At 38.9% G+C, this 24,647-nt stretch overlaps 1 protein-coding gene across 5 annotated transcripts in view; it reads left to right on the forward strand.

Moving 5' to 3' along the window:
• CTNNA2 (catenin alpha 2) overlaps nucleotides 1-24,647 on the forward strand; it is a 1,323,879-nt gene that overhangs the window by 1,230,274 nt on the left and 68,958 nt on the right. For all 5 annotated transcript variants that reach the window (XM_043917729.1, XM_043917730.1, XM_043917731.1 and 2 more), the window contains one exon: nucleotides 15,654-15,805. In XM_043917729.1, the coding sequence (XP_043773664.1) occupies nucleotides 15,654-15,805 (152 nt within the window). The remainder of the gene's footprint in view (nucleotides 1-15,653; nucleotides 15,806-24,647) is intronic.

The raw sequence follows: 24,647 nt of genomic DNA on the forward strand, positions 1-24,647 counted from the left end.
AAGAGATGGAGAAATTGGAAAACATAAACTAAATGAAATGGGAGCACTGAATATGAAGTAGAAAAAGTGAAACAAGCTAGATAAAAGTAAAAGACCATTGTATTCACTTGGTCGGGTTTCTGTTGCTAGTGGGACCAAGTGTTATGAATGGACATGTCAAAGTGACCTGCCTATCCTTGTGGCCAGAGGACAGAGGGTATGGACAGAAGTTAGATCAATATCAGGGGAAGGTGGCAGGACCAGATTATTGGAAAGACAAAAATATTAGATATTAGACCTGGAAAGCCTATTACAGTCTTTACTTCTCTGTAACTGACCTTGAAATTAGATTATGAAAGTAATGAATTTCAACAGAAGCTATAATGACTGAGATTGTTAAGCCTCAACTTTCTAATATATTTTAAATGCATTTTAATATAACTCTAACTATTGGTGTAAAGCATTTTATTTCTCCCTGAAAGGTCAAAATAATTACAACATGGAGCAAATGTCTTACTTATTGGTGGTTGTGGTGTTCATGGAGATAAGAAGTCAAGTGTGGGAGGAATGAGAAGGAAATTTCACTCATGTAATAGCCCTTAAACAGGCAACATGTAGTTGTCTCAAACCCTCAACTGAAACCTACATACCTGAAGTATTGTACAGCTCTGGCTGATGGTGTTTAATATCTGTATTTATTTGTTTTATCTTGAATGCAAATATAAGGTTTCTTGCTCAGAGAATAAATTTCTTTCTTAGTAACAGTAACCTTGCCAGAACCTTCCCTGTGTTTCATTCTACTTTTCAAGGCAGTGTGATGAGGGCAGATAAATTTTGCCTACATGAAGGAGGTCCATACTACAGGAGAAGGACCACAAAATTATAAATCTGGGAGCTTATATAGGAATTGGTGCTCAGCTGCCTCCCTCCTGTCCTGAGGAAGAGAGAAAAACCTTCACTCCTTAATGTTAATAAACTCCCTTCAGGAAGGGTTCCTCAGGTTGTTACAACTCTTTGGAATACAAATGAATGGCTCCTGGCTTCATTCCCTTTTGAAAGGTAAACACATATCTCTGCGGAGAAAGTGAAAGTGAAGTCACTCAGTCTTGTGCTCAGTCGTGTCCGACTTTTTGCGACCCCATGGACTGCAGCCTACCAGGTTCCTCCGTCCATGGGATTTTCCAGGCAAGAGTATTGGAGTGGCTTGCCATTTTCTTCAGAGGATCTTCCCGACCCAGGGATCAAACCTGAGTCTCCCGCATTGTAGGCAGACACGTTACCCTCTGAGCCACCAGGGAAGTTCCTCTATTAGAGAGTGCATATTCCTTATGACATATAGGTTGTCTGGGGACTCTGCTTTCAAAAATACCTATAATAGTTTAAACTATAATAGTCCCTTGTTTCTTTGTTTTAGCTTTACCAAGGTATAATTGATATGCCAAAAAATTAAAAGCTGTAAATCTCCCTCCAGGTTATTTCACCATTTTAGGATTTCTATTGAATCATACCTTGAACCAGGTTACCAGCATTTTTGCTCAGAAAGTCATGTCCATGCAATGCAGAAATATGAAAATATCTTCTCTATGCTGACTTGTTTGTTCTGCTAGAATTAGACATGACCAGCTCTCTCAGGGAGAGGGACTCTAGATGGTTCTGACTCTAGAACCTTCTGACTTTAGAACCATCTGAGACAAATACAACTTGAGAAAGAGAAACAATTTTAGCCTGATAATAAATTTCCAACATGGAAGTGGAGATGGCATAGGGTGGATGTAGGATGGCTCACAATTACACACTTAAGGAACAACACAGTGAAATAAACAGCCCTTTTCTAGTGTCCAATTTTCAAAGTAAAACTAAAAAGGAAGACATGAATTTCCAGTTCTTACTGAGTTACATCATATTCTCAGAATCCTAGGGACTGCAAAGGACATGACACTTCTTTGTCATTTCAACACTATCATGGATTGCCTTGATATCAAGGATATCCATGGTAATGGTAGTAGAGTGTCAGAAGGGCCAGTGCTGGTGTCCACAGGAAGTGGTGGCCAGGATGCATTAATTGGGCACAAGTGAGGCAATAATAGATTTCTTTCAGCCAGAATCTCTACCACACCAGCAATAAGTATTTGAATCAAAGAAATGAAGAATATATCATCAATCAATAATAGGGGTGCATCATTAGAACCTTCCAGAAATATAATAATCTGATTAGGAAAAATAAGAAACTATACTTAAAACTGGGATAACAGATGGATGTAGGAACCAGAAAAATTCTGTATATTCTGGTGAAAGTGAAAGTAACCCCATGGATTGTAGCCCACCAGGCTCCTCAGTCCATGGAATTCTTCAGGCAAGAATGCTGGAGTGGGTAGCCATTCCCTTCTCCAGGGGATCTTCCCTGATCCAGGGATCAAACCTGGGTCTCCTGCATCACAGGCAGATTCTTTATCACCTGAGCCACCTGGGTCTCCCATATTCTGATCAAAGTGACCCCAAAATGACCTTCTTACCTGGTTTGACTTTCTATATTTTACCAGTTTTCTAACACGAGCTGGTTTCTTCTTAGAGAGGGAGCAAAGTCTTCTGTAACCAAAACCAGCCGATCCCACTCCTCTGTGCCCCATGACTCACTGTCACTCATTAGGCCCCTACTGTATACTGCCCTATGTTGCAAACTCTGTTTGTCCATTTTTCTGTCTTAAGGAGTCTCTCTGTTTTCTGTCCACCTTCTAGTCTCTTTCTGGGTGTGTGTGTGTGTGTGTGTGTGTTGCTTCCTAATTTAATTTTAACTCCTTCAGATCTGAGACTACCTCTTTATTTCCTCCAGCCTTGATGAGACTCGAAGCTCAAAAATGATTATTTATATAAATGAAAAATATAATTGACATAGTATAATACCTTATTTTAGGGGTTGTACCTTTTCTAAAAATTACACACTTAATGATCAAGATCAGAATCAATAAATTCTTAGCATGTATTTTATGTTATCTTAAATTTTAAAGCCTCACTGGTGCCAAAGTTAACTATTTATCAATCTTGGTTTCCACAAACACTGTAGCTAAATAAGGCATCATGCTCAATTTTTTATTCATTCCTTAAGTTTCAGAATTAAATATGTCATCCTTTTCTCTTAACTTATAAAGCATTTGTGATTATTTTTGAAATGCTTATTTTAAAATGTAAGAATTTTCCAAGCAAGCATTTTCTTTCCCTGGGGAAAGGAATTTGTGTCTAGACAAAAGCAGATGCATGCTGACTGATTCTCTTAGGGTAGTCACCGTGGATGGAATTTAGAATAATTTTTTTCCTTCTTCTAAGCAGTCCTTTTTCATCTTTCATCAAACAATTCAGCTCATGGGTTATGTATGGCCTTCTGGAACTTGAATTTGATTTTGATGTTTGAAATGTACATTATAATTTTCCAAACATGAGTTTATGAAAATGGCAGCTTTTAGGAACTCCCACAGAGGGAACAGATGACTGATTCTGACGAAAGAAAGTCTAGGAATATACACGGTATGAAAGAATTTGGACTAACCAGGAGGATGCTGATGGTTTTCTGGAGAGGTAGAAACAGCTGACAAATAGTCACCAAGAAATAGGGGACAGAATAAACTGGACTTCTTTTTGTCTTGGCTCCTGGCTTCCAGAGCTCATCATTTCCCACCTTGATTCAGTTCAGTTCAGTTGCTCAGTCCTGTCTGACTCTTTGTGACCCCATGGACTACAGTAAGCCAGGCTTCCCTGTCCATCACCAACTCCCAGAGCTTGCTTAAACTCATGCCCATTGAGTTGGTGATACAATCAAACCATCTCATCCTCTGTCATCCACTTCTCCTCCCGCCTTCAGTCTTTCTCAGCATCAGGGTCTTTTCCAGTGAGTCAGTTCTTCACATCAGGTGGCCAAAGTATTGGAGTTTCAGCTTGAACATCAGTCCTTCCAATGAATATTCAGGACTGATTTCTTTAGGATGGACTGGTTGGTTCTCCTTGCAGTCCAAGGGACTCTCAAGAGTCTTCTCCAACACCACAGTTAAAAGCATCAGTTCTTCGGGGCTCAGCTTTCTTTATGGTCCAACACTCACAGGACTTCCCTGGTGGCTCAAACGGTAAAGGGTCTGCCTACAATGTGGGAGACTCAGGTTCAATCCCTGGGTCAGGAAGATCTCCTGGAGAAGGAAATGGCAGCCCACTCCAGTATTCTTGCCTGGAGAATCCCATGGATGGAGGCACCTGGTAGCCTACAGCCCCTGGGGTCGCAAAGAGTCAGACATGACTGAGCGACTTCACTTTCACTCACATCCATACATGACCACTGGAAAAACCACAGCTTTCACTAGATGGACCTTTGTTGGCAAAGTAATGTCTCTGCTTTTTAATATGCTATCTAGGTTGGTTATAGCTTTTCTTCCAAGGAGCAAGCATCTTTTAATTTCATGGCTGCAGTTGCCATCTGCAGTGATTTTGGAGCCCAAGAAAATAAAATCTGTCACTGTTTTCATTGTTTCCCCATCTATTTGCCATGAAGTGATGAGATGTCATGATCTTCTTTTTTGAATGTTGAGTTTTAAGCCAGCTTTTTCACTCTCCTCTTTTACTTTCATCAAGAAGCTCCTTAGTTCCTCTTCACTTTCTGCCATAAGGATGGTGTCATCTGCATATCTGAGGTTATTGATATTTCTCCTGGCAATCTTGATTCCAGCTTGCGCTTCATCCAGCCTGGCATTTCACGTGATGTACTCTGCATATAAGTTAAATAAGCACGGTGACAATCTACAGCCTTGACATACTCCTGTCCCAACTTGGAACCAGCCTGTTGTCCCATGTCCAGTTCTAACTCTTGCTTATAGATTTCTCAGGAAGCAGGTAAGGTGGTCTGGTATTACCATCTCTTTTACAATTTTCCACAATTTATTGTGATCTACACAGTCAAAGGCTTTGGCATAACCAATAAAGCAGAAGTAGATGCTTTTCTGGAATTCTCTTGCTTTTTCTAGGTAATTTGATCAATAGTTCCTCTGCCTTTTCTAAATCCAGCTTGAACATCTGGAATTTCACAGTTCACATACTGTTGAAGCCTGACTTGGAGAATTTTGAGTATTACTTTGCTAGCATGTGAGATGAGTGCAATTGTGTGGTAGTTTGATCATTCTTTGGCATTGCCTTTCTTTGGGATTGGAATGAAAACTGACATTTTCCAGTCCTGTGGCCCCTGCTGAGTTTTCCAAATTTGCTGACATATTGAGTGCAACACTTTCACAGCATCACCTTTTAGGATCTGAAATAGCTCAACTGAAATTCCATCACATCCACTAGCTTTGTTTGTAGTGATGCTTCCTAAGGCCCACTTGACTTCTTCACATTCTAGGATATCTGACTCTAGGTTAGTGATCATACCATCATGGTTATCTGGGTCATGAAGATCTTTCTTGTATAGGTCTTCTGTGTATCTTTGCCACCTCTTCTTAATATCTTCTGCTTCTGCTAGGTCCATACCATTTTCTGCCTTTTATTGTGTCCATCTTTGTATGAAATGTTCCCTTGGTATCTCTAATTTTCTGGAAGAGATCTCTAGTCTTTCCCATTCTATTGTTTTCCTCTATTTCTTTGCACTGATCACTGAGGAAGGCTTTCTTATCTCTCCTTGCAACTTTGTAACTATGTATTCAAATAGGTATATCTTTCCTTTTCTCCTTTGCCTTTAGCTTGATTAAGAGTTACCAAGAGAAAGCACAGTGAAAGTTAATGTGTCACTGCTTCAGACACAGTATACTTTCATTTGAGAGCGTTTAAATATTATTTTCATACTTCCTCCTCCACATTTAAAAAACATTTGAGGATACTTTACTCAAGATTCAAATCCAATCAACCAGCTAATATATAACAGCATGCATTTGAGATAGAAGGAAAACACTTTCACAAGAATATTATGTTAAGTTGGCAGGTTTTATAGAAAGTGTGTCTAATTTGAGCTAAGGAAGCTGGGTTTGATTTTTTTTTTCTAGTTATGAGCTTTTTGGTAATGTCTCTTAAGTTTTAAAGATTTTCTTTCCTCATGGATCTGGGTGAGGTCATAATGGAATATAGTGTTTAACGCTGACTTTCTTGGCAATGAAGATAAAATGAAAATTCTAAGAGTAAGTTTATAAAATCTTGTCCTGAAGGCAGATTTCATAGGAAATTCATTATTAAAAATGCAAAGCCATCAGAAGGATGGTGTAGTCCTGCCAAGGAGAGAGAAAGGTATAAAAGCAGGGAAGCTGTTTTCAGGGTAAATTGTACCAACTTTCCAATTTTCAGAGACTTGAGGACAAATTTGTGTGCTATTTTCAGTTTACTTCCCTCCCACAAGACCCTCTTTTTAGTGATAAATCATGTAGTTGTACCTCCAAGTTCTATCCAAAGGCACTGAGTAATTTCACTTGCTGTAAACAAAGAAAAGGGAGCATGGATGGGTAGATACACAGGGTCATGATGTGAAGAACCAGTTACTGTGAATATTACATGCCTAACATGATGGTCAGCTTCTTATATACATCCCACTTTTTCATTCCTTGGAGGCAAAATCATATTTATTTGCCACTTTATTCCAGTGGCTAAGTACTACTTGTTTTTACATGCAACATTGTATATAAAATTTGTTGAATGGATTATTTTTTAAAACCTTACCTAAACCTTTTGAACTATGGTGTTGGAGAAGACTCTTGAGAGTCCCTTGGAATGCAAGGAGATCCAACCAGTCCATCCTAAAGGAGATCAGTCCTGGGTGTTCTTTGGAAGGACTGATGCTGAAGCTGAAACTCCAATACTTTGGTCACCTCATGCGAAGAGTTGACTCATTGGAAAAGACCCTGCTGCTGGGAGGGATTGGGGGCAGGAGGAGAAGGGGATGACAGAGGATGAGATGGTTGGATGGCATCACCGACTCGATGGGCATGAGTTTGAGTAAACTCCGGGAGTTGGTGATGGACAGGGAGACCTGGCGTGCTGCGATTCATGGGGTCCCAAAGAGTTGGACACGACTGAACGACTGAACTGAACTGAACTGAAAACCTGAAGACCAGCTCTTTTACATTTGAGTAAGCTGAGGCTCAAATTGAATAATAAATATACTTTATTATATAAATAACAAATAAATATAATCAAATATCAAGGGTCAGTTAATCTCCTGCTTGGGTGCCATAAATATACCAGCACCCTAAACCAACGTAGTTGCTACAAGTGAACAGAAATATGAATATGTCTTGATGACTATTTTTACTGTTATTTCTACCTCTAGCATATTCTATTAGTTAACTATTGCTGTATAACACATCACCCCAAAGCTTAATGGATTAATATTGCAAGCATTTACTATCTCATAGTTTCTTTGGGTCAGGAGATCGGCACAGCTTAGCTGGGTGGCTCAGATCATGAGCATCGTATTGCAAAATTCAGCTTAAGTTGAAGAAAGTAGGGGAAACCACCAGGCCATTCAGGTATGACCTAAATCAAATTCTTTATGATTATAGAGTGGAGGTGATGAATATATTCAAGGGATTAGATCCGGTAGACAGAGTGCCTAAAGAACTATGTATGGAGATTTGTAACATTGTACAGGAGGCAGTGATTAAAAACATCCTAAAGAAGAAGAAATGCAAGAAGGCAAAGTGGTTGTCTGAGAAGCCTTTACAAATAGTTGAGGAAAGAAGACAAGTGAAAAGCAAGAAAAAAAGAGAAAGATATACTCAACTTAATTCAGAGTTTCAGAGAATAGTAGGAGAGATAAGAAAGCCTTCTTAAGCGAATACTGCAAAGAAATAGAGAAAAACAGTAGAATGGGAAAGACTAGAGATCTCTTCAAGAAATTGGAGAAATCAAGGGACTATTTCATGCAAAGATGGGCAAGATAAAGGACAGAAACAGCAAGGACCTAACAGAAGCAGAAGAGATTAAGAAGAGGTGGCAAGAATACACAGAAAAACTGTACAGAAAAGGTCTTATTGACCTGGATAACCACTATAGTGTGGCCACTCACCTAAAGCCAGACATTCTGAAGTATGGAGTCAAGTGGGCCTTAGAAAGCATTGCTATGAACAAAGATAGTGGAAGTGATGAAATTCCAATGGAGCTATCTAAAAATCCTAAAAGATGATGTTGTTAAATTGTTGCACTCAATATTACAGCAAATTTGGAAAACTCATCAGGGGCCCCAGTACTGGAAAATGTCAGTTTTCATTTCAATCCCAAATAAGGGTACTTCCAAAGAATATTCAAACTACCATACAATTGTGCTCATTTCACATCCTAGCAAGGTAATGTTCAAAATCCTTCAAGCTGAACTTCAGAAGTACATGAGCTGAGAACTCTAGATGTAAAGCTGGATTTAGAAAAGGCAGAGGAACCAGAGATCAAATTGTCAACATCTGTTGAATTATCGAGAAAGCAAAGGAATTCAGAAAAGACATCTATTTCTACTTCATTGACTACACTGCTGCTGCTGCTAAGTCGCTTCAGTCATATCCGACTCTGTGTGACCCCATACATGGCAGCCCACCAGGCTCCTCTGTCCCTGGGATTCTTCAGGCAAGAACACTGGAGTAGGTTGCCATTTCCTTCTCCAATGCATGCATGCTAAGTCACTTCAGTTGTGTCCGGCTGTGTGACTCCTATGGACACAGCCCACCAGGCTCCTCCGTCCACAGGATTCTCCAGGCAAGAATACTGGAGTGAGTTGCCATTTCCTTCTCCACATTGACTACACTAAAGCTTTTGATTGTGGGGATCACAACAAACTGTGGAAAATTCTTAAAGAAACAGGAATACCAGACGACCTTACCTGCCTCCAGAGAAACCTGTATGCAGGTTAAGAAGCAACAGTAAGAACCAGACATGGAACAATGGACTGGTTAAAAATTGCAAAACGACTATGTCATGACTGTGTATTGTCAACCTGCTCATTTACCTTCTGTGCAGAGTACATCATGCAAAATGTTGGCTTGGATGAAGCACAAGTGGAATCAAGATTGTTTGGAGAAATGTCAACATTTCAAATATGCAGATGTTACCACTCTAATGGCAGAAAGTAAAGAGGAACTAAAGAGCCTCTTGGTGAGGGTAAAATAAGACAGTGAATAAGCTGGCTTAAAACTCAACATTAAAAAATCTAAGATCATGGCATCTGGTTCCATTATTTCATGGCAAATAGAAGAGGAAAAAGTGAAAGCAGTGACAGATTTTCTTTTCTTTGGTTCCAGAATTACTACAGACAGTGACTGCAGCCATGAAATTAAAAGACACTTACTCCTTGGAAGGAAACCTATGAAAGACATGTCTAGAAATGTCTAGGTTTCTATGTTTAGAAATCTAGACAGTGTATTAAAAAGTAGAAACATCCATTTGCCAATAAAAGTCAAAGCTGTGGTTTTTCTAGTAGTCATGTATAGACGTGACAGTTAGACCATAAGGAAGATTGAGCACTGAAAAACTGATGCTTTCAAGTTGTGGTTCTGGTGAAGGCTCTTGAGAGTCCCTTGGGCTGCAAGGAAATCAAACCACTCAATCCTAAAGAAAATCAACTCTGAATGTTCATTGGGAGGACTAAAGCTGAAGCTTCAATACACTGGCCACCTAATGCGAAGAGCTGACTCATTTGGATGTTGATGCGGGGAAAGTTTGAAGGCAAAATGAGAAAGGGGTGGCAAAGGATGAGATGGTTAGGTAACATCACCGACTCAATGGACATGAATTTGAGCAAACTCCGGAAGAAGCCTGGCATGCTGCAGTCCATGGGATCACAAAGAGTCATACACTACTTAGCTATCAAACAACAACAACAATAGCTTATGAAATTTCTTAATAAAATCACTGAACTAATAGAAAGTGATGGGCAGAGAGAAACTTAATATGTGGAATGTGATACTGCTCTTTTTGTCCCTGAAATATTCAATGACAAACAGTTTCCTTCCTGTGTCCCATTCTTTCACTTCCCATCCTTCTTCCATCTGAATTGATGAGCTATGCTAGAAGTACAATATGAGCTTGAGATGAATGAATGAGGAAGATATGGTCTCTGGCTAAAAGTGACTCCCTGAAGTTGACGTACAGAAGTAGAGTGCACTAAACCATCCTATTGGGTTGTATCAAGTACTATATTAGTGCAGGAATAACTAAGAGGCTATAAAATTATAGAGAACTGCCAACTTTGGAGTGTCTGGGAATTAAGGAGTCCTTCACAATGGCAGTTGATTCTAAACTGGGTATTGAAGATTGAGGAGGTATTGACCAGGGCTATAGAGAGAAGTATATTTTAATATGAAAGTCCATTTAGTCCATTGATCATGGACATGTTGGTATGACATGGTATGTCTCTGTCGTATTTGAAGACATAGAAGTAATTCGGTCTAACTGAAACGTTTGAATATAGGTAGGCATAGGTAGGGAGATAGAGGCAGATAAGAATTATAGGCAGGGGTAAGATGTTTGTGTTTATATCTTGATGAAGAGGTTTTATTACCCCTTTTATAGTAAAGGGAGTGATTGGAAGATTTAAAGCAGGGCATGGCCATTTTGGGTAGTTTCTCAGAGCTAGTTGCATGGATTGGCCATTCATTTCCACTTCCTCGGGTTTACCTTGGATTGGCTCTTATGATTGTCAGCAATCCTATTTGCATCTTTAGTACAACTTTTCGTTCATTTTATTGACTCACCTGTGCTCCGAAATTTCACTGCTGAAGTCTCTCAGGAGGATTCAGTCTAGATCTTCCTCACCTCTGGTTTAGGATCTCCATCAACAGTAGAACGAGGCGACCTTGACTTTTATATGCGTACTTAACTCTGATTTCATTATTCCTGGAATGTCATTCTGTGGCCTAGTGTGCACTCTGCATGCAAAAGGACAGGGAGAATTTAAGAGTTTATTTCCAACTTTGATCACCCTTTCAGGCCATGAGCTATGAAGGAGTAATTCACAATTTATGATAAATAACAATAAAGTAGTGTCTACATTTTTGGATGTAATTCAGAAATTAGAAAGAAGCTTCTATTTATATAATCTCATATCAGAAATTCTGTTAATATAGAATGTGTGACTCACAAAGGCAGTGCTGTGTTTTGTCCTAGTTAGTGGGAAGCAGAATTAATGTCATATTGGAAGTACTTTCAGGCTTTTTCTATCTCAGTATTACTTTGAGAGTATATCATGTTTCAGGTCCTATTAAAGTGCTGGAAGAATTCATAGTTAAAATAACATCTCCAGTTTGTCATGATGGATCATGTGTGTTTATTCAGTCACTAAGTCATATGTGACTCTTTGCGACCCTGTGGACTGCAACCTGCCAGGCTCCCATATTCATGGAATTTTCCAGGCAAAAATACTGGTGCATACGTGCATGCTTAGTCACTTCAGTCATGTCTGACTATCTGTTACTCTGTAGACTGTAGCCCACCAGGCTCCTCTGTCTGTGGGATTCTCCAGGCAAGAATACTGAAGTGGGTTGCCTTGCCCTCCCTCCTCCAGGAGATTTTCGCAATCCAGGAATCAAACCTGAGTCTCCTGTGTCTTCTGCATTGGCAGGTGGATTCTTTGCTACTGAGCCACCCAGGAATCCAAACTGTCCTGTAAACTTTTGTTTGTCTGTCTTATCACTTCAAAAATAAGAGGTTAAAACTTAAACAGAAAATAGAACAGCAATGTGGAGAGCAAAGGTATGTTGGTTATAGTGCGATAGCAGTTGACCAAGCCCTAAATAAGTAAGTACTGAGTACACTTAGGAACAGAGCATGGAGGAAAATTTTCTTACGGGTCAGACCTGAAAAATGCTAAATTGTAGTAAGAGAAATAGATGTCTTGTCTGATGTAATAAATAAATATCAAATGGAATAGGTTCAAGTTCTAGTTTTTACCAGCTTGAGCACTGTAATAAGTCATTGGAATATTAATGTTAAATTTCCCTTTGAATACCTCTTTGGAAAAGTAAAGCTTTCACATCTGTTCCTCTACCATTTTTTTTTTCCTCCTTGGAAAATGGATGATATTTTCTATTCCAGTCTTGTTTCTGCCTCTTCTGACAATGCCACATCCACAACATTGTTGTTCCTGCAAAAACTCTAACTCCTAAATCTAACAAGTGGGATTCTGCACTCCATGCTGGAGCAAGCAGAATACTCTTCTCCAAACTTGGGGTTCCCAAGCAGTACAGGTGATGTTTTGGGCCCTAGAGTGTCCCTTATGAAAATGGTCCATTAGAGTTTAGCTTGGGGCTTCCCTGGTGGCTCAGCGGTAAAGAATCTGCCTGCAATTCATAGGACATAAGAGACACAGATTCAGTCCCTGGACTGGGAAGATTCCCTAGAGGAGGGCATGGCAATCCACTCCGGTATTCTTGCCTGGAGAATCCCATGGACAGAGAAGCCTGGCGGGCTACAGTCCATGGGGTCGCACAGAGTCGGACACGACTGAGTGACTGAGCACATACAGAGTTTAGCTTTCTTCTCTCTCACTTGAGAGAATCAGGGCTAGAGGCAGGTAGAGAAAGAGAGCCTGTGACCTCCTGCATTTTTCTCCTCCCCAGCTCTCCTCGGGATGACCTTGAGCAGACAAACAAAGCAAAGCAACCCCACTCTTCCTTTTAGACTTTAATCAAAGGTTTTCCTCCTGAAAGTGGAGGGGGTGGGGGCTGCTAGACTCGGCTTCCCAGCTGGCAGGTTTGAAGGTGGAATATTAAGCCTGTGATCACAGTCACAGTTTCTGAGGGATTTCCTCACTTAGTACTGTGGATCAAATCAATTTCTACTATGTTCTGGGCCATGAACTAGAACTTAATTTTTTTCAGAGCCTTATTCTATAAGGAGAGATACAGCTTTCTGGGTAATATATTGATCTCTTTTTAAATATTTGAAATTTGAGAAGATTCAAATATACCAAATGAACAGAGACTCATATAACTGACTCCCAACTTGTACCCCAAGGTATAAAAGATATTGACATTTGGCAATATCTGATCCTTTAAAGCACTTATTATTGGCAGGTTTAATAAAACTCCTGTTATTATTAACTCTTGGAATATGAAACCTAACAAAAGACAGCTGTAACTGTAGAAACACAAGGAAATTCCTGTGCTCCCAGTGTAAACAGTCTCTTAATCAGTATCTTCCCAGAAGTCAGTATTTGGCCATGCACTAGCTAGTGTTCTAATTCACTGGTTGGGGCTGAAAAGTTTCATTTTACTAGATTTTGACAAAGCATATTGCCATTTTTTTTTTTACTCTGCCTATGTAAAAGAGTACCCTTTTTTCACATGCTCAATAAGATGTATATTGTAAGCCTTAATTTGTTTTCCCATCCACCAACAAGTATGAAATATCTCATTGTTTACATTGTATTTTTTCCAATTATCAGTGAAGTCAAGCATCTTATGTGTTTATCAATAATATGGGATTTCCTTTCTGTGAAGTGCCTTTTCTAATTTTTTATCTATTTTTAATTTTTTTTCTTATTGATTTGTAAGAGTATTTATCTTACATAGATGTGGGAATACCAATCATTGATCAGTTATAAAAAAGGGACAAAGATTTGTGCATATAAATGCTACTGATGCTATCATACACATCTGTAAAATTGTTGATGGCCATGATGGCAGCTTTGCTATTAAATAGGATTAATATTATTTAAAATTTGGTTTAAGAAAAGAAAGGAATTTTTAATTTTAATTTAAGGAAGACACTCATATGAAAATGATAGATACATACAAAAATGTTTTCATGCTTTAAAAGGTCAATCTCAATGATCTAGATTAGTTAATCATGTAAAACAGTTAATTACCAACACAAATGGATAACTGAAATGGTTTTAGCTTAATGTGGTAGTTTTTAGAAATATATTTTTATTTGAATCATATTTTGCAGCAATTCAGGTCAATATCTCCCAGTTCCTTTCATATAAAATCAGTTCAAAGGCCCAAGTGAAAAATTCAAATAGTATAGAGAACCAACTGTAGCAATTTACTCACAGAGAAAATTTACCCCTTGCAATGCCTTGGTTTTGATAATTTCCATTGAAAGAGTTGTTACTGTGTTTTCTTCTAACACTCCTCTTTTAAAAATAATGTTTGACTTTTCCTAGTAGAAATACAATTTTTAAGGAGTGTGTTTTTTTTTTCTTGTTTTTTTTTTTTCTTTTTCGATAAGGAGTATTTTATCTTGAATACTCTAACCATTGAGAGTAAAGTAATCTAGCAAGGTTTCTCACGCTAGGGATTAAAATGGATGTTAAAATATCCAGTGAGGATGAAAATGGTTGGGTGGCATCACCGACACAATGGACATGGGTTTGGGTGGACTCCGGGAGTTGGTGATGGCCAGGGAGGCCTGGCGTGCTGCGGTTCATGGGGTCACAAAGAGTCGGACACGACTGAATGACTGAACTGAACTGAGGATGAAAATGAGTATCATGATGAGTTCATGAAATGAGAGTTCAGAAATGGAAAGAGATGAATGGTGTTTCTACTTTATTGTCCTTGTAAATAAAATAATTGTGCTTCTGGCTTTCATTTGCCATGTGATTGATTTTTACAAGTTAACAGTTGAAAAAATTGAGTTATAATTTTCAGGGATCAGTGAATCAGCAGCATTTCTTAAGTAGCCACTAAGTGTACTTTCTACAAACTTCCAGTCTGTATGCAGGTGTCCTCATTTAAGGAAAGAGGTGCCTGCATTTTAAAACATTCATATGTATGCTCTGGCATATCAACAAAGTCCTGGTAAAATGGAACAGAATCAAATTTATTTTTGAGTCCATTGGTCTCTTTCTGTAGTCTTTCTGGGATTTCTCTCTCCCTTCTTAGACAGTCTTTCCACAAGTCTCCCTCCACAGCCTTTTCCCCACCTTCAAAGTCTCAAGACCTGCATTCCAGAAAGAAGTGGAAGGGATTGGATCATTTTGTTCATATTTTACTATGCAATGATGTAGATTAAGTCTGCTACTCAGTCAGCTGTGACTTTAGCGTCTGATATTAGTTGCATATTTATTGAGGCTTTTTAAGGACTGGTGCTATCCAGTGCATTTGTATGCATTACCTCACTGAACCCCAAGGTAGGATTTACTATTATATTTTATAGACAAAGAAACAGATTTACAAGGTTTAAGAAAAGATAGTAGGTTTTCTAGGTGCCTCAGTGGTAAAGAATCCACCTGCCAAGCAGGAGAGTAGTGTTCGATCCCTGGGTCAGGAAGGAAATGGCAACCCACTCCAGTATTCTTGCCTGGGAAATCCCATAGACAGAAGAGCCTGGTGGGCTACAGTCCATAGAGTTGGACATGACTTAGTGAGTAAAAGCAGCAGCAGCAAGAAAGCATGGTCAAGGTTTCGCAGCTAGGGGTTAGCAGAAGTGAACCTCAACTTAGGATAACATGAAACCTGGACTCACATACAGTATACCACACTAACTTGGGCAGGTTTCACAAACTTGCTCTTTTGAAGACTATCACCTTTCATGGAGTAATGATTTCCTCCCCCTACTGAAGGTAAGTGTTGCAAAGATCACTAAATTGGGTCTATCCCCTACCGGACAGGTGGACACCAGGCCCCATTTGAATGTTGGAATGCTCAGAGCCTGCCACCTTCCCTAAGAGAAACAAGGAAGCATGAAAGAAAGACTGCCTAATCCACTGCTTTTCACTTTGTTTATACCAGTGATGCCACGCTTTGCTGAACAAGTGGAGGTTGCCATTGAAGCCCTGAGTGCCAACGTCCCTCAGCCATTTGAGGAGAACGAGTTCATCGATGCTTCTCGCCTGGTATACGACGGCGTTCGGGACATCAGAAAGGCTGTGCTGATGATCAGGGTATGTGAGGTCTCTGTAGCTTGGAGTTGATTGGAGTGTCCAGTAGGGTCCCCAAAGAATTTACTCTTAGTACTTTTTTCCCCTTGATTATTTAGTTTAACTTAGTCAGCTGTTTAGCTCCTCATTTAGTCAGACAAGGGGGACTTTTTACTTATAAAGGGATTAGTGAGCCCAACAAGTCTAGATCAGCACTGAATGTCCTGAAGGGTGATGTCCTGCCTGCTTCTTCCACACATTATTACCTTAATTTGATACTCACTTAGGGGTGCCCTTGCCATTCCCCTTTGCTAACACCATTTCCCATTATGATTAGAAAGCCACGTGATGGAAGAAAATGAAGATCACCCAGCTTAGTAGTATTAGTAATCATGATAATAATAATGATAATGCAATAAAGTGATAGATAGCCACATTCTTCTTGTAACAGATCATTAAGACATAAAAAAGACTAAATAATCTTTCAGCAAACTTCTCCTATCACCTTTCCTACTATCTTCCCATCCCTCAGTCTTCTGATTTTGGGTAGCTGTGAGTCTTCCAAACCATTGCCTAAATGATTAGACACACATGAGAAAACATAATATAACAGATTTCAAAAACTCAGTTGTTACTTACAACTTGCTTTGTTTGCCCACAGTGTGCCTTTGTCTATCTCTGTGAAGATGATAGCTTACCTTATTCTATTTAACAACTGTGTAATATTCCATCATAAGTTGAGAATTTTTTCTCCTTGCCTTATTGACAGTTCAGTATAGTAGGTTCCAAATGCTTTTCTTAGCCACAGAACTCTTTCATAAAATAAACTTAGATTGATGACACAGATATGTTTGTGGCTATTAGGATTGAGGCAGAGATGATGAGTCTGCAGTGCTCATCTTGCTATCCTATGGAAATATATGTGAACCACATTTACAATTTCAATTTTTGCTAGGTATGTTGATAAGGCAAAAAAAAAAAAAAAACAGATGAAATTAGTTGTAAGAACGTATTTTATTTACTCCAATCAATATCCAAAGGTAGCATTTCAACATGTGGCACCAGCTGCATTTAAAGTTCTCAATAGCTCCATGTATCTGCAGCCACCATTTTGGATGATGCAGCCCTAGACTATATCTCCACCCTCAACCTTCACTGTTGTCTCTGGGGTTGCTCAATGAACTATAAGTTAATCGCTGAGTGCATCTTGAAAAACTTTCTCTTGGAGTGACCACTGAGCATCTAAACCAACATCCCCTCAAACACAGCAAAACAGTAAAAATTAATTTATTTTCAATCAATTTATCTTCTGTGTGCAATCCCTCAGTACTTCAAGAAGTATCTGTGATTTATTGGTCTCTCTGGACAATACACACCTAGTTCTTTAAGGAGTTCATATATGGCATTAATTCTCCTCCAAATTTGGGTATTTTTGAAATCATGAAGTCATTAAACCTATGTGTATCCTCTTTGACTGTGGTATCCAGAACACAGCATGATGCTTCCAAGGTGATCTGAGCAGGCAGAGTAGAACATCACCAGAAAGAGTCTCTCTTCCTTCTTTATGGACATTAATGATTCTCCTGAAACATTCAGCTACCTTCTTTGCTGGGGAGCAACGGTAGCATCTTCTTATCTTCTCATCTTTAAGCAACTTGATTTTCCATGTTAAATACGTCTCTCTTTCATAATAATTCCATGATTAATTCAATGTGTTCAGAGAATTGTATAAGTTGTAGTAGACAGTACTAAATATATATAACAATGTGGAATTCAATTTTGAGCAAGACAGTCAGATGTATTTCCTGTTCTTCCAACTTTCCTATTTTAGATCTGTCAAACTCTTACTATCTTTCAAGACCTGGCTAAAATCTTCTTTCCTTAAATTTTCTCCCTCAAAAATACTGATTCTATTCTTTAACTACCTATAAATCTTTCTGCTGTGATTGTAATCTTTACACTATTTCTTTTGAGGTTTATTACTTTCTTTAGGGACTTCCCTGGTGGCTCAGTGGTAAAGAATCCACTTGCATTGGCAGGAGACATGGGTTTGATCACTGGGTTGGGAAGACCCCCTGGAGAAGGAAATGGCAACCTACTCCAGTATTTTTTTCTGTGAGATCCCATGGACAGAGAGGCCTGTTGGGCTGCAGTCCATGGGGTCACAAAAGAGTTGGATACGACTTAGCCACTGAAGAAGGAAAGTGGCAACCACTCCAGTATTTTGCCTGGAAGATTCCATGGACAGAGTCTGGAGGGATACAGTCCATGGTGTCACAAGAGCTGGACACAAATTAGCTACCAGATGACAGCAACTACCTTCTTCAGGCTGAAATTTTGGAAAGCAAAAGCTGTATTTTTCCCCTTCATTGTGATGCATTGTTTGGTACAGTGCTTAATACTATGTGTGATGGACTTCCCTGACTCTAGGCTCCCGAAGCAGGAGACCCCGAGTTTAATCCCTGGTCAGAGAACTAGATTCCTCATGCTGCAATTAAGACCCAGCACAGCCAACAAATAAATACATAAAAGTAAATATTTTAAAAAATACAATGTGTGTTAGGGAGAAAGAGAAACAGAAAGCTCTGGAGATAGAAAGGTGACAGAGGGAAAAGTATGAGAACTAGAGGAGAAAGGCTTTTAAATAGGCTTTTAAACCTGTATTTTTCCCATTATATACTAACTTGTGAAATAATAGACCATGAGAGTTATGTTTTCAAAGCATTCGGCACTAAATTCCACTATAATTCTCAAGACATATTCCCTTTTTTGCCACTTTTCTGCTTTGTTAGCCTTCACATTTTTGTGACAAGTATTCATCTGGGAGGCTGAGCAAATTTATAGCCATCATTCACTTATTCATTCATGAGCTGTAAGAAAACATAATTTAGGTAAAAATGCCATATCTTTGTTACATAAAGTGTCATTCCTCCATCTTGACATTTCAAGTGATTTGATCGGATGGATTTCACACCACTTAAAACAGAAAGGGAGAAATGTACGGTATGTACAAATTGTTATTTTAAAAGTCTTCCTCCATTCAGCACCAAAATGGCTTCATTTTATACTTAAATTCTTGGTTTGCTTTCTATGTATGATAGTTAAATCTGATTTAAAAACATCATTGCACTGAATCAGGTGAAAGACGGTAAGACAAGTGAAGCTCTTTCCCAGCTAAACTGGCCATGCCTTCTTCTCTGTCAAAGTGTTGATTATGCTTTGGAAAAATAAGAATTATTTTTCCCAAAAATAAATGCAGAAAGGACCTTGAAAGGTCAGATTCCCCATCACCTTGCCTTTCAGCAATCAATACATATTTAATGGTGATGTTAGTATGTAGGCGCCCCAGGCCAGCTCAAGGCAACCCTCGGAAGTAAACAAAGCTTGTCCTTCTGGTATTTCAACCTCACCTTTCAGGCTCTTCTCTTTGGGAGCAGGTCAGCTCTGCCTCTCTTTCATATAACTTTTTTTGTTTGCTTCTTGCTGAAGCTTGTCCTTGGTGATCTATTAGCTACACAGGAATTTTCTGATTACCTTAACATAGTAGCTTAAAAAATGAATAGGCAAAAAAAAAAAAAAAAAAAAAATGAATAGGCAAATATGGCTCACCAGAATTTATTTGATTTTCATTATTTGCAGTAGTTGCCTTTAATGAACTCTGAATTAAGGAATATGAAATCATTGCTCCTAGGGGAAATTTAAGGTTAGGTTCCTGTGAGCCTCTGATCACATTTTCATCAACTGATCAATATATTAGCTTGTTTAATGTGTGTTTTTGTTTAAAGACATTTTATTTAATGTATATTGTTGATACATATACATCGAACTCACAGCCAAAAGAATGAAAAAGAAAGAAAGACAGTGTAGTCACTCAGTCATGTTCAACTCTTTGCGACCCTGTGGATTGTAGCCCACCAGACTCCTCTGTCCATGTGATTCTCCAGATAAGAATAGTAGAGTGGGTTGCCATGCCCTTCTCCAGGGGATATTCCTGACCCAGCGATTGAACCCAGGTCTCCTGCATTACAGGCAGATCTTTACCATCTGAGCCCAGGGACAGCCAATCACACTATTACTCAGGCCTGAAAGAAGCTTATCTAATGCATTTTCTCTGGAAGGTGCAACATAATCTTCTTGCATGTCGGAATTCTAAACAACACCTCAGCACTACACTTGGAAGCCATTTTAAGCAGAGAAATAACCCAAAGCACAAAAATGAAAAGTGTGGCACTAAACAGACTGCAAAAAGGATTCTTGTTTATAGTATTAGAGTTGAAATAAGAAAGCAGAAGATTGTACTGTTTGACCTCAGCTGGAAATTTGCATGTTGAGTGACTCAAAAGTTTTTGCCACATTGTGCACACACACATCTGTGAATTACTACAAAAATATTACTTTAGGGATTACAGAGAAACTTTGGTGAGTAGGCAAATTCTCGAATAAAGAATCATCAAATAAGGAGGATCAAGGCTATATTTAATATAAGGAGTTATTAAATTAATTTAATTTTTAATATTTATTTTTTAATTTTTAAAATATTTTTATTTTATTTATTTTATTTAAATTAATAAATTAATTTAATTTAAATATTTAAAAAGGAGTTAAACATTTAATGTTGGAAAGTTAAGTAGGTGGGTACCACAGAAGGTGATAATATCTTGGTGTCAGAATAACTGTATTCAAACAAAAATGGTTACCTGTCACAGAATGACCATGAAAAATGACCATGAAAAAATCTATAACAATATCTATATATTGAACTTTTGCAATTGGAACCTATTAATTTTGTTGCATGTGAAACTTCTGAAAGCAGAAAGGAGAAACAGTAGGACTTAAGACAGGATTCAGATAAAATTCTACAGCTTAACTTCACATCTCCCAAAATGGGCATGAAGATGCCCTGGAGCATTGCAAGATATTTTAAAATGTCAAGGGAAACACATACATATCTCTCAGATACCATGAGAAATATTAGTTGAAGGTAGTTCACAGTTTAAACATTAGGTTGGTACATTCCTTTTGATCATATATTGATCACATCATGTATTTGTGGTGCAGCATTTCTGGTTGTTACTGAGATAAAAATCAAGCTCAATGGATGTGCAATAGTATTCCAAGGTTTCAGAAGTAATACAATATGCAACAGGCACTAAATTGTTAGGGCCAGTCAAGAATTTATATTCCTTTGGTGGGAGACAGAGAATAAACAAGTAGATATATTAGTTAATGTGCCATAGAGAAAACCAACAAACTACTGAGAGGATAAAGCATAGGATGGGGGTGGGTTTTATAAATGGTGATCGTGTATGTTACTTGTTCAGTCATGTCTGACTCTTTGCAACACCATGTACTATAGCTTGCCATACTCCTCTGTTCATGGAATTCTCCAGGCAAGAATACTGACTGGAGTGGGTGGCCATTCCTTTCTCCAGGAGATCTTCCCGACCTAGTGGTCAAACCCTGGTTTCCTGCATTGCAGACAGATTCTTTACCATCTGAGCTACCACAAAAGTGCGCTGGGTGACATTTGGGAAGAGATTTGAAGAAGGAGGAGGTTAACAAGCCTTAAAAGTACTCAGGGAAATGTGTTCCAGGCAGAGAGAATGACACATGTGGCCTAAGAACCATATTGAATGAGTGATGGAAGCCATTGAAGTTTTCTGAGCAGGAGAATAGCATGATCTGAGTTAGATCTTAAATGGAGTATCCTAGTTATACTGGAGAAAATACAAAGTATGGGTTAAGAGCAGAAAGAAGGAGCTAAGCTAGGTGGCCTCCAGGGTAAAAATGGCTAGAGATGCCAGAGGCTGATCAGTCCTGATGAGGGAGATTTTGTCTTATATTGGGTCAGGAAATTTTTAATTCAACTTTCTAGTTTTCAGGCCATTGCAGTGATTAGAGATCTGTTGAGAAATCCTTCTTCATGCATCACTCAAAGTCTCCGGTTGTGGTTGCCAACTTACAATCTCATCTTTCTGCTCCCAGTGAAACTCATTTGTGCCTGAGCCAATCCTTTAAATAGTCCTTACTACATTTTTGGGGCTTCCCAGGTGCCACAATGGTAAATAATCCACCTGCCAATCCAGGAGATGCAAGATATGCAGATTTTATCCCTGGATGGGAAGATCCCCTTGAGGAGGGCAACCACTCCAGCATTCTTGTTTGGAGAATCCCATGGACAGAGGATCCTTGTGGGGCTACAGTCCGTGGGGTCGCAGAGTCGGGCATGACTCAGCACATATGAGTGAGCATGTGCGCACACACACACACACACACACACACACACACACACACACACATCACATTTTTCACATGTCCCGGTGAAATGACTGCAAATTTTTCAAACTTTTCTCATTTTGCTTCTTTACTGAAGCTGCTGTAGAGAAGATTGAGAATTTGATTGGCAAGCTGAGGCAGATAGATTAATCCTACTCTGCAGGTAGTATGTGGTGTGATTATGGACAAGTCACATGATATTCTTGAACCTCTGTATAAGGCACACGTTAATCTGATAGACTCTTAGAAGGGAGGTATTTTATAGGCCAGATACATTGCTAGTAGCATCATGGAACCAAGACTAGACCAAAGTGATTTTCTCACATCATAAAAAAAAGCCTCTCCTGGGAGCAAATAAGGGCAGAACTGAGGACTGATCTTAGGTCACCAGTCTCTAGTCCAATGAGTTGCATATTTTTTCTATTCCTTTTACCCTAGGGTATCATCTAATGATACAAATTTCATTATCTCTTGGCCCATTTTCCAACCCTCCCTGCTTTTCCATGTCTCCTTTAATTTGTGGGGATCCTTGACCAACCAAAAAATAGCATTATTCAAAAAATGACAGCATGAATAGGAGACATATTTACATGCACTCAGAAAACTTCACATGCACAGAACTATTTATATGGGTGGTTTGAATGGGTTTGCTGCATGGTTTAGGCACAAGAAAATATTTCAATCTCATCCATTTGCCTGATGGTACTTATAATGGTTAAAAGCCATGGAAACCTCGACTGGCCAGGTTTGGTGCTTGGAAAACTTACCTAACTACTCTGAACCTGTTTGTGCCTCTATTAAATTGGGATTAAGTTCATTTCATTAGGTCATTGCAAGGATTAAATCCTTTAGTTGAATGGCTGACCCATGTTGTTGTTGTTCAGTTGCTAAGTTGTATCCAACTCTTTTGTGACCCTATGGACCGTAGCCTACCAGGTTCCTCTGTCTACTATTTCCAGGCAAGAATACTGGAGTGGGTTGCCATTTCCTTCTCTAGGGAATCTTCCCAACCCAGGGATTGACATGTGTCTCCTGCATTGGCAGGTATATTCTTTACCAAAGAGCCATCTGGAAAGCCCACCTGACCCATAGTGGGTAATAAAAAATGATTCCTGTGATGATGATGATTGTAGCTGTTGCTATTAGGTGTATGTTTCATTATTAATCATAATAATGATCACTGTCACTTATTACTTTATTTGTATTGTTTACCCAGCTTTTTTTTATATATGTTTGATGCTATAATTCTGTGAAGCAGGCAGGACAAGTAGCAGTTATTGTCTATTTTATGAGTGAGGAGACAGAAAAGCAGAAAAACTATAAGTGGCTTGCGAAAAACACGTATCAGTGGCAGAGTTAGGCCCCAAATGTTCAGGTCCCCTGGTTGTACAGTATTCTTTTTTTCATTCTGAAACTTTATTCTCATTCCTGAGCCATACCACATGAATACGAACTCCTCATTATGAGCCTTATGCTGCCAGGTTGTGTTTGCCATTGACTCATCTACTGAACACACAGATCACTGAAATGTTTGGACACAGTACTATAGGCACTGTCATTTTCTCCTTTTTTCTGTTGAGTGAGGTTTTCCATTTTATTTTTCACTCTCCTTTTCAAAATCTAATGATGAGAAGTGTGTGCAATCTTGTCAGCTCATCTGTCAGCAGAATTTACCAACTTGCTGTAATTGTTCCTCAGCACACTCCAGAGAAGTGAGAAATGAACAGAGATGCTTGCCTCTGTCCACAATGAAAATTCCAGCAGTTGTGTGAAGTGGTTTGCCCACTCCACCCCTGCTTGAGTTAATAAAGACTGGGAACAAAATCTCTTGCTTTTAATATTCCTAGGGAGAAAATTGAACATCTGTAGATGAGTGAGTGAATATTAATAAAGTTGGTGGTGAGAGAGAAGGAAAACAAGAGGGATATGCCACAGCCTGGAAAATTACAAGACAGAATGTGATATTGGCACCAAAGACCCCATTTTATGCCTGTCTGACCAATCTTAAGACTTCATCAATAACCACACCTGATTAATTACACTGAGATGGTCAAATAAACCAGTGAAATTAAAATGTGCCCTTTTAGATGGGCAGTGGGCACCTGCATTGTCAGTACTGCTTCTGATCTGCTCCTTCCTTCTGAAAGACACAGCCCTGAGAGATGGTGTTACTGTGTGCCAAGTTGTGGGTGACTATCAGCTTTCAAACTAAAGACAATTGTGCAGAGAATCTCACATGAAGGCATTGTCTTTCCTCCCTGCACCATCCTTGCAATCTCCTGAGTTTATCCTCTTAAAATTAACAGAGCACAGGATTTTTGAGTACATGTGTCAAACTGCGTGCTTTAGAAGACTCTGAACAAGGTGTATCTTCTCACACCTCAGTTTCCTTATGTGTAAATGGAGAAAATAGTGTGTATATCATAGGACTATCAAGAAAAGTGTATGAGTTGCCGTATGTAAACCACTTAGGAAACAATCATAGGCAAATGAAAGGTACCTGAAGAATGCTTTCCATTATTAGTGTGTGAGTACAAAGGCCACAGTCCCAGTTAGCCACACAATAATAAAGGTAAACAGCAGATCCACT

Source organism: Cervus elaphus, chromosome 11 (assembly GCF_910594005.1).
Source record: "Cervus elaphus chromosome 11, mCerEla1.1, whole genome shotgun sequence".
NCBI lineage: Eukaryota > Metazoa > Chordata > Mammalia > Artiodactyla > Cervidae > Cervus > Cervus elaphus.